At 39.9% G+C, this 15,756-nt stretch overlaps 1 protein-coding gene across 1 annotated transcript in view; it reads right to left on the reverse strand.

The window, feature by feature from the left end:
• Window positions 1-15,756, reverse strand: part of itgb8 (integrin, beta 8) — an 80,202-nt gene that overhangs the window by 13,273 nt on the left and 51,173 nt on the right. Inside the window, exon 10 of the mRNA XM_080207146.1 lies at window positions 13,905-14,313. Coding sequence (XP_080063272.1) covers window positions 13,905-14,313 — 409 coding nt within the window. The remainder of the gene's footprint in view (window positions 1-13,904; window positions 14,314-15,756) is intronic.

Consider the following 15,756-nt stretch of genomic DNA (forward strand, 5'->3'; position numbering starts at 1 on the left):
ACCCACTAGCTTTTGGGGTTTGCCCCTTCGTCAAGTGAGTGGCCATAGGTGCATTAGCCATGCTAAATTCTCCCTCAGTATACCCAAACAGATGCTGGAGTGTGGCTACAGGGGGATTTTCACAGTAACTTAATTGCAGTATTAATGTAAGCCCACTTCTGACACAAATGAATAAACTTAATGTTACCCAACTTATCAAATATGGTTTCAGCAGACAAATATATCGTTCATTTGTAATGCTCCTGTGAATCGCTTTGGGACGTGTTATTACTCTAAATAAAGATTCTAAACAAACAAGTTGTTGTTGTTTGAGTTCCTGCAGTTGTCCTTTGAAACTATCATTCCAGTTGAAAGCAAGACTGGGAGGATGAGGTTCTCAGTGGAAATTCCAACCAGCCAAATCAATCTTCACTCAAAAGAATGAGAACAATGGTACGGAATTCAGGTAAAGATTCTGTAAGGTTCTTCAGCAAATTGACACAGGGAAAGACAAGGTATTGGAGTTGCAGACAGCCTTAAAAGTGGCTAAATCTCCAGATGCATTGTGCCCTAGATTGTTATGGGAGGAAAGGGAGGAGATTGCAGGAGCTCTGAGCCAAATTTTCAATTCTTTTCTGGCCGTTGGGTAAGTGCCAGCCGACTGGAGAACAGCTAATGTGGTTCTGCTATTTAAGAAGGGTTGTAGAGAAAAACCAGACAACTACCGACCAGTGAGTCTCATGGGAAGAGACAAAGCTCGATCAGGTATAGTCAGCAGGCTTCATCAGAGGGAGGTCATGCCTAAAAAATTTGATTGAATTTTTTGAGGAGGTGACCAGGTGTGTAGATAAGAGCAGTGCAGTCGATGTAGTTTATATGGATTGTCGCAAAGCCTTTGACAAGGTCTCACATGGGATACTTCTAAAGAAGGTAAATTCACATGGGATACAGGGCAATTTGATAAAATGGATTCAAAATTGGCTCCGTTGTAGGAGACAAAGGGTGGTGACAGAAGGATGCTTTAGTAACTGGAAGCCAGTGTCATGCCACAGGGATGTGTGTTGGGCCCCCTATTGTTCATTGTTATATAAATGACATTGATGAATATGTGGGGGGTAGGATTAGTCAGTTTGCAGATGACAAAGCATTAGATGGGCGGCTAACAGTAAGGCAGAGTGTCTTGGGCTATAAGAAGATATAAAACGGAATGGTCGAATGGGCAGTTAAATGGCAGGTGGAATTTAACCCTGAAAAGAGAGAGATGATACACTCTAGAAGGAGTAATTTAATAACAAAGTATTCAATGAATGGTAACTCACTAGGAGGAAGTTCTGTGGAACAAAAGGGACCTTGGCATGTTTGTCCATAGATCCCTGAAAGTGGAAGGGCATGTTAGTAGGGCGGTGAAAAAGGCATGCAAGACACTTGCCTTTATCAGTTGAGGCACAGGTTACAAAAACAGGGAAATTATATTGGAGTTGTATAGATCTTTGGTGAGGCCACAGCTGGAGCACTGTGTGTAGTTCTGGTCGCCATATTATTGGAAAGATGTGATTGCACTGGAGTGGGTGCAGTGGAGATTCACTAGGATGCTGCCTGTGGTGGAACATTTAAGTTATGAAGAGAGATTGCATAGGCTTGGATCATTTTCAACAGGGCAGAGAAGATTGTGGGGCAACCTGATCGAGGTCTACAAGTTTACGACAGATGGACAGAGTGGATAAGGAACAGCTGTTCTCCTTAGTTGAAGGATCAGTTACGAGGGGACATAGATTCAGGGTGAGGGAAAGGAGGTTTAAGGGGGATGCGAGGAAAAATCCTTTTACCCAGGTGGTGGTGATGGTCTGAAGTGCGCAGCCTGGACAGTCGTGGAGACAGTTGCCTCACATACTTTAAAATGTATCTGGATGAGCACTTGGCACTTAACATTCAGGGCTATGGGCCAAGTATTGGCAGATTGGATTAGCTGCGAGTTCAGATGTTTCTAATGTGTCAATATAGACCCAATGGGCCGAAGGGCCCCTTTGCACTTCATTTGATGAATGCCCCCATTAAATGTACATGAAGCAAGCATCCTTTTCCCTCAGGGAGACAGAAGAGGCACCCACCAGACTCTAAAGGCTGTTTTTCTTATAGTAGCCAGTTACAAAATAATTAGTTCCTGTAAAGAAAGCGAACCTTATGGAAAGGGTCAATGTTAGTTCATTTCCTCTTCTGCCTGCTCTGTTCTCCAACAATTTCTCTGCTTGCCCATTCCAGATATCCCATCTGCATCAATACTGGCAAGGATACCTCTCCATTTCATTCTGCCTGATGCCAGAAATTTTCATGGGCTCGATACCATCCATCGACAATGAATTTATTGTCTTGTCATTGTTGATCCAGCCAGTCAGGATTTTCAGGTTTTTAGTCCTGTGTTACTGAGATTGAACACAAAATTCCCCGCATAACTTTTGAGAGTTGCACTCACAATATGTTATGCAAGTGTACTAATTACTGGTAACTCTTTGTTGCTGATGAATCTGTACAGTAAAATTCAAAATCCTATTTCACATGTTTAATTTTCTGGCAAATGTTTGTTATCATTCAAAGCTGTGATGTAAGAAACTGGCAAGAACACTTGAAATTTAATTTTTTCCAGACTTGGACCTTATAACTGTTGGAAGCAATGCAAGCAGTGAAAAACTCCCATTGGGAAGTTCAGGGTAAATACTGTAGTGTCACAGTAGCAGTGGGACTGTAACAACAACAGTAAGAGCGGGCATTGCCATACACAAGAGTGACCTCAGCATACACTGAGATCCACATAGCTATATTAGCACCACGCTCCCTGCATGGTTTGGGCACAAGGAACATATCTGTAGTGGGAAGAGGAAACAAAAGCAAAACTCTAACAGTCAGTCAGGTTTTTCTTTAAATTCCAGAACTTTTCTTACCAGCGACAAATCTCACCTACTGCCAAAATATAAAGAAAATGACAGGTACCACTCTGTGATTTTCCACTAAGTTTTGGCGATTGAGTTGACTTTTTCTCACTCGTGTTTATTTGAGAAAATAAAAAAGCCAGGGTTCTATCAACCACATTTTATCACAAAACTAAACGTCAATCCACAGATCACTTAAGCACAAATGCCTGTTCATTGTGAAGGAGGAAATGCTTCTGGAAATATTTCCAAACAGTGTCAGGCCCAGTAAAGGTATGTCATTTGCATAACTTTAAGCACGGACAGTAATCATATGGAAGTTTCTGGAACTATTAATTGTTTAAAATGGACACTAATGAGCTGTTAAGATGGCTGACAAAGGGTCAGATGACTCTCGTTTATTCAACACAGACTATCAAGCTTCTGGAAAGTTCTCACCAAATCACCCTGGGTGGGGGATCTCTAACTGGAATGGACATATTAAAACAGCACCTCTCTGTGGAATTCAAGCCAGCCATTTCATAGAATTCCTACAGTGCAGAAGGAAGCCATTTGGTCCATCAAGTCTGCACCAACTCTTACCCAGGCTTATTCCGTAACCCCATATATTTATCCTGCTATTCCCCAAATGTATTTATCTTGGGACACTAAGGGGCAATTTAGCATGGCCAATCCACTCGACCTGCACAACTTTGTTCTGCAGGAGGAAACTGGACCACCCAGAGGAAACCTATGCAGACACAGGGAGAACATGCAAACTCCACACAGTTACCCAAGGCCAGAATTGAACCCAGGTCCCTGGAGCTGTGAGGCAGCAGTGCTAATCGATGTGCCACCATGCTGCCCAATTGTTCACAGATTATTGAAAACAAAGGGGCAGTACACTCCTAGATTTTGTGTCCCCAGGTTTGCAATTTAACAAAAGGAAACATCAGTTATCCACTAGTTAAATGTGAAAGATCACCATCTACATCCAACCATGTAGTGATGACTTTGGACTTTCAAGCCACTCTGGTTGGATAATGCCAGTGTTGATCATGTGATCAAAACCAGCCCGTGATAGTGAATTTTATCTAAAGGCTCAGAGAAACCAGGGTCACCTGCAGAAAAAAAACACTAAAAGAGATAGCAACAGCAGAAAAGGCAAGGTCATTTTGCTTTTGAAGAACCATTATTTGTTATCCAGTCAGAGAACCAGACTCTGAAACTAGCTGTATGTCAAAGTATTTACAGTTTCAAATTTCACTTGAGAACTAAGCGTTGAGCCACTTGACAAAAGAAACCTTGCAACCTGCCTTGAACCCTTTTTGTTTTACAAGATGCTTACGTTAACTTCAAATCATCAAAGCTATTTTGGAAACCACAGGCCAGCCACGTGGGAGACCAGAAGTCATAAATCAAAGACTGAATGAACAGTAATCTATATAAGTGTATTATTTTTATCTGTATTCAATCTTTGTGTGCATACATGCAAGAGACCAAGTGCATGATATTGCATTAATTTGGGACAAATATGGGAGAATTGTTTTTGGAAAGTAAAGAAACAGAGAAGACCAATTGCAATGACCTCAATAAGGCCTACGAGGTTGGCCTTTCAGAGGAGCAGCTTCTTGATGGAGATAATTATTGCCTGCCCAATCAGGGCGTCTCACCTCTGTATATATTGAGGAGTGTCAGGGATACTGAAACTCTGGATTCTGACTGTGTCACTGAGGTACTCTTAGGAGTGGAATTGAGTTTGTAGATAAGGGGAATGTGGTGAAGGGACCCTGACCGCTAAGGAGTTATTTCACCTACCATCCAGCCATTCCTCAAAATCCATTCCATTGGTATCTATCTGATTATCCCATACATCTTTCAACAGGATAAAAGATTGTCCATTTAGGATTGAGACAAGCAGTTGTGAATCTTTGGAATTCTCTGCCTCTGACACCTGTGGATGCTCTATTGATGAGCATATGTAACACTGAAACATTGATGTTTTTGGTCAGAAGAGAATCAAGTAATATAGGGATAGGGCAGTAGAGTTGATGTTATGATCTTACTGAATGGCAGAGTAGACTTAATGGACTGTGCTGTCTCCTCCTAATCTCATTTCTTACATTCTTGTGTAACTCATTTGTCCATCATCCGAAACAATCCATTCGACATCTTCATCACTGTGTCAAATAATTGACTGTAAACAATTTGTATTCCTTCCCTCTTAAGCTCATCTACTTGCCCTGATTGTAGAGTTTGTGGCACATTTTGTGCTGAGATCCCTTGACTTCATACGCATAATGAATGATAGCCATTGGTCATCAGACTGGGACATTAAACTGCTCTGCGTTGCATGATCTGCCCTTTTGTTATATTCCTATTTGACAAAGTAGGTCATGAGTGAAATTCACAGAGTTTATCATCTTCTCAGAAATGCATGAGCTTTCCTAAATAGTGGTTTATCTGGCACAATGGTTAGCACTGCTGCCTCATGTTCAATTCTGGCCTCGGGTGATTGTCTGTGTGCAATTTGTGTGGTCTCCCCATGTCTGCGTGGGCTTCCTCCCACAGTCTAAATACTTGCAAGTTAAGTTGATTGGCCATGCTAAATTGCCCCTTAGTGTCAGGGGCATTGGCAGGACAAAGATGTAGGGTTATGGGATAAGGCCTGGGTGGCATTATTGTCAGTGCAGGCTCAAAACAGCCAAATAGCCTCTTTCTGCACTGAAGGGATTCTGTGATAGCCTGCTGTTGATTTATTTAATTGGAATACACAAATGTTCGTTCTAATCTGTTACAGTGTGATTTCATCAGCCTGTAGTGTTATGCACCTCCCCTTCCAACTCCAGGGATGGTAGGGTGCAAGAGATTGATGTCAATTTGGGGGGGAACCAGCAAGCGGGAAATACGAAAATATTACCTAAACACAAACGTCAAAGCAATAGATAGAAAGAAGTTATGATCGAGATTTTTTTTAATTCTGGAGAACAACGCTTGAGTATTGACCCCAATAAAACTTTTGGGATGAGGTCGAGACAAAGATTTTTTTTTAAAATAGTTCCTTGAGAAAATTTATAGCAGAAATAAAAATATAACTTTTAATATCCAAAAAAGATATATCACCTAATGGATTCAAACCCTTTTTCAATCATTTAAAGGCCTCTTTCCAACATCCTGAACATCACTAAGCAAGAGGAAAGCAATATCTTTCCTGATGGCCAGCATTACTAATGATGCTAAAGGTGTTAATCATGGGAATAATATTGGGCAGCACTTCTTGCATTGGTAGCTCATTTATTGAGCCTCATTGCTTCACTACCATCACAAATCAGTTGGTGGTGCTGCAGGAATCCTGTTACATATGTGGCACAAATTATATTTTATGAATAAAGCATGTATGATAAAGACCAACTCAAAGCCAAAATATCCTTTAAAACCACTTAACCAGTCATGAATGGAATAGACTTGCTAGCATCTATTGGACAAGATTCTCGCACAGATATTGTATTACATTAAGCAACAATGTTTCCCATAAACTTTCTGAAATGTCATGAACATAATTTACCGTTACTTACTTTATACAACTATGAGGATCTGCAATTCACTTAAAGACTCAAATTTGGAACTAGCAGCTAAAAACAGAAGACCCAACCAACTCCAGCACCAGGAATACTGTTCTCACTTCTTACTTGCGGAAACTAAGGTGAAGGATGGGGACCGTAGAAATATGCCCGGTTTTAGAAATAAATTAATTTTTTTTGTTAATTGTATATATTAACATGTTTTTCCCTTTTTATTATTTAGTCTCAGTTTGTACAAATAGGTACTGTAACCTGCTTATATCAGTCAACTATCAGTTATGCAATTACTGACAAACTGATTTGCTTTAGAAATCATGTGTTGTTTTCCTGTACAGGATTCTGGATTATCAGTAAATTACATTTTCTAACCACCAGGGGAAGCCACTTATTATAATACAGTACAGATGTAAACAGTACTGAATTAACTTTTTGATACAGACCATACACACATTCATAATGCAGGGATCATTTTATCCATTGCTATGTAGTGCACTGCCTGGAAGTCATGAAGATCAGAATCGTAGGCATGTGCACAATATGATTTTCCATTCGTTAAAACTTTGTTCTTTTCAAAGGTTTTGAGATGAAAAAAAGTGGGAAGTTTTATAATATTACTGTGGACTTTAAGTTGACCGCAGTGATTTTTTTCCTTCAAAAGAAAACCATTTAAGGTGCAAGAAAACTTAAAGGCTGTAACAGCCAACTTTGGTAATTACAATGTTAAAATATATTGGGTGAGATTTTCCTAATCTAAATCCAAGTGCCTAACAGGCGGGAAAATGGGAGGTTTTCCTGTCATCTTTTTAGCTGAGCTGACTTTTGATCATTTACGGCACTCTGTGCAAAACAGAGACAGTCGGGAAATTCACGCTGTGGGGGCAGAGCTTAATCCCACTGGAGAAACTGACAGCAGAGTGCATGGGGGAGCACTCCAAATACCCAGTATACTGGGAAATCGATGAACATGCCTTCCTGACCCCAACTGCGAGCACCAACCTCTGCTGGCTGGCCCTGATCGCAGAGCCCACATCAGTCCCCATTCCCATTGATGCAGAGCTCCCCCCTTCCCTTCCCTCGGATCGTCGGCACAAGGCTGATCACACCACAAAGTGCTGGTCGCAATTAGGATTTTTATTTTCCCATTTACGTTTTCCGCTCAGCTACACTACTCAACCAGCACAGCAGGGTGGGAAAATCATGCCAGTAGATTTAGCCTTCCTGAAAATGTTATCTAATGGCACAATGGCAGATACATGAGGCCCTGGTAGGCCATTTAGCTCCCTGAACCTGTTTGGCTATTCAGTGTGATCGTGACTGATCCATGATCTAATTCCACATACAATCTGTAAAGAAGTGTGATTTGATGCATACATTCTCCCGCCAGTCCAGAGAATAAAGAGATATGAAATAAGTTGCAAATATCCAGACTAGTTGAATGGTTTACACGTGTAGAGAGATGCCTCACTCCAACTAATTTTGTCCTATCATACAGTGACCTGAGCTAAGAAAAGTAATAGTAAAACAGAAAGCAGAGTGGAACATCAAGGCAGTAGGAAATGCTGCAGCAGACTATTGTGCCCCAGTCTCTACTGTGCTGAGCTTTTGTATATCATTCTGCATAATATTGATGTCCTAACCAACCAAGTATGGAACAGAGGAGTCCGGAATAAAGATAAGAAGAGCCAAGGTTGTGGAAGATAGAGCAGGATACCAGTATTATGTACAGTGACATGCAGGAGATCAGCAAGAGGAAGACAGTGGCAGGAGCATGCATTATGGGCCATTTTCAAACGTCTTCTAAAAAGTAGGATCCAACTCACCAGTGCGGAGCAATTGTGAACACATTTCGGCACAAAAACGTGGCAGAACAAAAACTTTAGTTTGAGTCACGGAATGCAGAAATTAGGGTGGGACACATTCAGAGTAAGTCCATGTCCTCTTTTTTGCTGTTAGAATTTCCTTGGGAGTTGTGCAAAATATGTTTTGATGGCTTGGAAATAAGGACAATAATCACATGATACATTTCCTTCCAACTACATTCAAGTAACACAGCTCAAGGGATGTCTGGGTTCCAGTGATCCGAATGGTACTAAAGACTGATATGCCTATTCTAATCACATGCTCATTCCATCCAGCAGAGACAGAGAGACTGATTTTCACTTTCAGTTTGGACAGAAAAATCACCAGTTCTGGATCGGCTGCCTGTCATATACTGACTGAGAGATGTTAATGTCTATTCACTTCAACTGAAAGGAAAGCAAACAATCTGCAGCCACCCACGTCAAATGTGAAAATAACAAGCACCATTTTGGCAAGCCTTTACCCACTAATAAGGGATTAATCTAATGATTACATTTTGTTCTCCGAAAGCCATGGTCCACTTACTCTGTGGCAAAATACTTCGCACATTTCCCCATCCCATGTGAGTCAATTAAGCACTCCAGTTATGCATAAAATGACATGGGAGACAGCAAACAGAATTCAAATGGGTCTGGCCTTAAGATTTGAAAGAATGTTGTGACACATTTATGATGCAGTAAGAATTCGGCTTCATCTCAGAATTGCCTAAAAAAAAAAGGGTTTCCCACACCACCTCAGCATTTTCCTATATTGTCACTCACTGCTGAGTATCTTGTACTTTATGGTGGATTTTAAGACTGATTGTCACATCATATAAAATAACAAGTCAGTCTGTTGTCATTGAAACAGACAAACAGAACATTTCCTCCAGCAAAACCCAAAATATAGCCAAGTATAATGAATCTGATATCCTCCTCTGATTCTGCAAATGTCTAGTTTATGAAGAAAGCATTTCACATCAAGAAATCATAAGCTATTCTACAATAGCACGAACATGGTACAGGAAGTATGTTGTTTCAAATGTGAGCTCTTTGGATTCATATGGTCCCCACATGTTTTTTGCAACACAAGGAGTTCTTTAGCTGAAATTGGTTGGGGATTAAGGTACCAGCAATTCTCAAAAGGTACTTCTATTTTGATGCATTATACTATGGTTGAGTGGTGGTGTAATGCAAGAAGCACCTTGAATACGTCTACTTTTCCACCTCATGTGCTTTTGATGTAATATTGGAGTGCTGGCAGATCATTTAGTGCCCAAGAAACCAGCACTGCGTGACCAACTTTCTAGACCTGTAAGTGCAAATCTTCCTATATTTGGGAATTTGAACTTACTTCAAAAATCCAAAGACCTGTACCTGTAGAAATGACCAAATAGTTACTTTAAAAATGCAATTGGTTCACCAAGGCCCTTTAAGGAAGGAAACATGCTATCCTTAACCAGTCTGGGAGATACTATTTTAATTTCAAGATCAAATATGGCTGACTTTTAACTACCCTTTGAAGTTGCCAAACAAGCTGTTGATGGCATCCAACCTGGGATGCCAGTGAGGACAGAAAATCACTAAAGAAACTGACAACTTTTAAAAGAATGGAATCCCCATAAAGACAACAGGAAGAAAACTGCTGGACAAGATTGTGCTTTTTAAAATGTTGGCTTCATGAGGATTCCTTTCTTTTAAAAGTTATCAGTCACTATGGGGCGTATAACAAATTGGGGGCTCGTTCCCAAGCTTAAAGGGGAAAATGGTTACACCAGAGCTTTCCAGAATTTAAACAAACAAGATTTCACATGTAGTTTTGCGATATTCAGTGGAAGTCAAGAGGGTTATCTTTAATGTTCAGACCTTTCTGGAGAGGATCTCATGGTGCCTTGGAACAGTTAACAAAAAAAAAATTCCACTGTCATGAGGCACTCAAGGTTTTATTTTTGTCCTTATCTTTTGATAAGCCTACTTCAAAATTTTGCCAACATTTAAAACAAAATCATTATCTTGCGACATTCTTCACCAGTTTATATCAGTTTAATTTCTACCTTTCTCACTGGTCTTCACTGCACATTTGTATTATGTCTTGACTTGCTATACAATGGTATCTAATTGCTATTTTGCTTTGCCTTCCGTTTTCTCTCTAACCAAGTAATTAAATGTCAGGAATTCTGGTCAGTCAAGACTTTCATCAGTAGCTTTATCCTCTTTACTTGATATTTCTAAAGTGTAGGGAATTATATCTAGACCACCAGTTTACCATGACTGAATACAACAAATGCCACAATTGGCAGGGGAACATAATTAAAGCACAACAAGTTTATAGAGCTAATTTTCATTACAATTGGAGACACAGGAATTTAATCAAGGAAATTCAAAAATTAAGACCAACTGTACGATGTTTAAACTGTCCCCTGGTCAGGCAGTAACATTTCAGAAAAAAATAGAATCAAAGGAAAATGTGCCTTAAGTTTTAAAGTTTATTAATGTCACGAGTCGGCTTGCATTAACACTGCAATGCAGTCGCCACACTCTGGGGCCTGTTTCGGATACACAGAGGGAACAAGTTAGCATGGCCAATGCAACTAACCTGCATATCTTTGGAGTGTGGGAGGAAACTGGAGTACCTGGAGGAAATCCACGCAGACACGGGGAGAATGCGCAGACTCCATAGAGACAGTAATCCAAGTTGGAACTGAATCCAGATCCCTGGCGCTGAGGCAACTGTGCTAACCACTGCACCACTGAGCACTGATTTCCCCACATCCCATGATCTACACTAGAATTTTCATGCCTCTTTTCATCTCCTTTCATCACAGCTTAATATGTTTCTGAAGTCCGATGTATAATTCAAACACAAACTAAAGCTGCAAATGATACATAATTAGTACGGACTGTATTTTTAAAACTTTCTTTCTTAATCTCCTTCAGACCATAATGCCTCTTCATTTTAAGGAAATCATCAATACAAATTTTACCTAATAAAGCTTCTGAAATTTTTTCAACATTTATTCATAAGCATTGAAAGGTAATTCAATAAGTTTTGTTAGAGAATTCCATCATTTGGATAGATTCAATGCTATTAATCATTCCAGGGAATCATAGAACCATATAGCATAGAACAGGCCTTGCGGCCCACTGAGTCCACACTGACACACTAGGGACATTGACAGCATTTAAAAGGTATTTGGACAGATACATGGACAGGAAAGATTTAGAGGGATTTGGGCCAAATGCAGGCAAATGGGGTTACTGTAGATGGGCTTTTGGGTGGCATGGACCAGTTTGGGCCAAAGGGCCTGTCTCTGTGCCATAGATTCAATGATTAGGAACATCTGAACTCTCATCTAATCCCATCTGCCAGTGTTTGGCCCATAGCCCTAATTGCTATGATGTGCCAAGTGTTCATCCAAATACATTTTAAAGGATGTGAGGCAACCTGCCTCTATCACCCTCCCAGGAAGTGTATTTCAGAGTATCACCACCCTCTGGGTAAAAAGGATTTTCCTCATCCTCTTAAAGCTCCTGCCCCTCACTTGAACCTAAGTTCTCTCGTGACCAACCCTTCAGCTAAGGGGAACAGCTGCTCCTTATCCACTCTGTCCATGTCTCACAATCTTGTACATCTCGATCAGGTCACTTCCTCAGTCCTCTCTGTTCCAACGAAAACAATCCAAGCTTATGCAATCTCTCTTCATAACTTAAATGTTCCATTCCAAGAAGCATCCTGGTGAATCGCCTCTGCACCCTCTTCAGTGCAATCACATCTTTCTGATAATCTGGTGATCAGAACTGTACACCACTCCAGCTGTGGCCTCACCAAAGTTCTATACAACTCCAACGTGACTGCCCTGTTTTTGTAGTCTATGCCTTGATTGATAAAGGGAAGTGTCCCATATGCCTCTTTCACCACCCTACTAATATGCCCTTCCACTTTCAAAGATCTATGGACAAACACGCCATGGTCCCTTTGTTTCACAGTACTTCGTGTCCTACCATTCATTGAGTACATTTTTGTCAAATTGTTCCTTCCAGAATGTATCACCTTACACTTTTCAAGATTAAATTTCATCTGCCACTTAGCTGCCCAATCCCGTCTATATCTTCTTGTAGCCCAAGACACTCCGCCTCACTGTTAACCACTCGTCCAATCATTGTGTCATTTGCAAACTTACTAATTCTACCTCCACGCAGTCAATGTCATTTATATAAATGACGAATCATACACTTTTCACACTCAGACAGTGAAGTAACTGCTCAGGAAACAAAATATTAATTCAATTTCTATATTTTTTGGGAGAGTCTACTGAAGTCTTCAAGTACAAGCTTTAATGATACAATAAAAGTTACAAAACAATTCAACTGATTTGTTTGTAGATGTTACTGTAAAATAATTACATTTTGATTTTTTAAAAAAGTTTTCAAAACTTTATTTGAAATTTCAATTACTGGGGAAAATGGGAACAATTTATCTTCAAAGTGTAACACTGAAATCTGGCAACCTCCCAACCCCAGAAATTGTTATACTAACATTAAAATCATTTTCCTATTTTTGGAGAATCCTGGATGGACTAGTATCGCAATTTCTATTTAAGACAAACATTTATTTATAAATATGGTTCAATTTCAGGTATTTCTGTCACATACTGCATCATATAACAAATCAAGCTTTTTAACTAGTGCAATGCTTTAATGGTATGCCAGCATTAATACGAACATCAATGAGTTGAACCTCGCTGGATTCACAGTCAGAAAATGTGAATATATCAGGCTAATTTCAAAGTTAGATCATTTTCCAATAAGGTTTACTGTATGGCAATATAAGTCAATAGGCAAGAGTTCATGTGTCCTGTACTGAATCCCACAAAGACCCCCAAACCTAGGGAAATGCAAAGGCAAATTTGTGAATCCTGCCACTTGCAGATTTCCAGTGAAACTATTTTTCAAAAGCTTTACTGCAGCAAATTCACAATTGCCACTGATTTGTAATTATAATTTCAATGAGGGGTACTGCTTGAGTGGCAAATTCCAAGCAAGTTGTAGCATGCCAATGCCAAAAAAGTTATTACTCCATAATTTGCTAAAATTTCTGTCATAACAATGACACAAGCTACAGTCATACAATTATTGGGGCATGTTTTCAGCAAATTCAGGCCGATTTTTATTGATAGCTAAATGGCAAACTTAAGAAGCAGATAAGTACAGTTAATTAGCATATAATAGTTCCTCCCCAGTATAGACAAAGATGCTGGGAGATATAAAATTGGTGTGAGGGAAGGCTGATATAAAAGTCGGTTTGTTTGTTGGCAGGCTTTCTGCTCAGATTTACAGTATTGCCTTTGGTATTTCTCAGAACATAGATAATATACAAAGGGTTGTTTGAGTATACGTATCTGTTAATGAGTTGCTGTGCACAGTTGCTAGGCCAAGTCCCCATACTTGAAAAATACATTATTTGAAAGATACTATACACGTAGGTAAAACATCAAAACTTTCACATTATTGTTGGATTTACCAATAATCAAAGAAAAAGTGTAACAAACAGTAAACAGCTAGCTCTAGAGAAGTCAATGATTTTCATGAATTTGTCATCTTACCAGCACATAGACGGCCTTGGTGATAAGGACAAGAAAAGTTATCCAGCTCGCAATATTTTCCAAACACTCTACCTAGCTTGTTCTGGTAGCATAAGCATTTCCCACAGTTGCAGATCCCTCGATTACTGCATACAGGCTGTTCTTTGTACTGCCGACAGCTTTCAATGAGACATTGTTCTTTGCAGGAAGAATTAGTAACTCTGTCTTCACACTGGCAAAGTCTACAATCTGGGTCAAGCTCTTTATTGAAGCATCTTCCAGCAGTATAACCTTTAGGTCCTTTGCACTGACAAGCACAAGTGCTGCTTACAGAAACAACAATTGTTTCATTATACCCAACGGGTTTTAAAATGATGTGCTTGTCTCCCTCATAACAATCTGTCATTCCAACTGTTATATTAAAAGAAACCTAAACCAAGAAAAATGGGAAAATTAGTGCTGGTGAAGGAGCAGGTTAATTTGTAAATACATATTATAAATTCATATTAGTCATGCTTTTTGTTCTTTGCATGTAGCACTTTGTTTCTAGGGTTGCAGGTAAAACAACAGGTGGGATTTTCCAGCACTCGTACTCGCCACAAAACTGGAAAATCACTCCCGAGGTCAACGCACCCCCCCCACTCTCTCCGATTCCTGCGGCCAGCAGGAACAGGAAAACTACCTCCCCACTGCCCCCTGAAACGATTCTCAAAAATAAATATTAGCATCCATTTTACTACATCAATAAAATAGATAAGGAAGTCAGTATTCTGTGATTCAATCTTTGATTAATTCAAGGTATGGCATGGTAAAATGGCAGACGATAATTAAAAGTTAATAATTAGGAAATAAAAGATAATATGGGCAGGGTTCTCCAGCCAGGTGTTTTTCAGCAGGGGGAGGTGGTGCACTGTTTGCTGGCAGCAGAATCTTCAGGTTCCACTACTGCCAATGGGATTTCCCATTGAAGCCATCCCATGCTGCTGGGAAACCGATGAACGGGGATATGCTGCCAGTGGGTCCAGAGATTCCGGCCAGTAGGAATAGCCAGAGATCCGCACAATGATTTGGCACGTCTTGGGGAAGTCATGCCATGGCTCCATTTAGGGGTTTATTTTTCACACCCCCTTTCTAAGGGATGTGATTGAATTGCATGTGGACATTACATAGAATGCACAGCATAGGAACAGGCCATTAAATCTAAATGGTTCATGCCAGTTGTTCACATTCTGCATGAATTCCTCCCACCCACTCTTCTTCTGATCATATCAGCATAACCATAAATTGCTTTACCCTTCCACCCTCCGTATGTTTAGCTAGCTTCATCTTAAATGAATTTCTGCTATTTGCCTCAACCATTCTCTGTGGAAATTACTTCTCAAGTAAGAGAAATTTGCTTTGGACGTTGCTATACATGTTGCCTTGCTCCTTGTGAAATAAAGCAGCTTATCATCATTTTGTATCCGCCTCATCTTACCAAATGTCTCCGTCTCACGTCAAAATGTTTGAGAAGTGCTTGTGCAACAGGGCATCTATCACACACTGGGTTATGCCTCATATGGAAAAATTACAAGTTTGCAACTGTACACGGCCTTTTATAAACACAGAACAATCTAAAATGTTTCACAAATCAAGAAGCACTTTTTAAATGCGTAGTCACTCTTGCATTGTAAGCAAAAGCAGCTGCCATTTTTGGCACAGCAAGGTCCAAAAGAAATAAATGGTAAAATAATCTCTTTTACTGGTGTTGGCTAAGGAATAAATGTTGGCTAGGGCTTCAGAAGAATTCCCTACTCTTCATTAAGTAATGTTATTGGAGTATTATCCTCATTAGATAGTTAATTATTTACTGTGAAAGCCAGCATCCTAGAAG

Source organism: Carcharhinus amblyrhynchos, chromosome 2 (genome assembly GCF_965287045.1).
Source record: "Carcharhinus amblyrhynchos chromosome 2, sCarAmb.v2.hapA, whole genome shotgun sequence".
In the NCBI taxonomy this organism is placed as follows: Eukaryota; Metazoa; Chordata; class Chondrichthyes; order Carcharhiniformes; family Carcharhinidae; genus Carcharhinus; species Carcharhinus amblyrhynchos.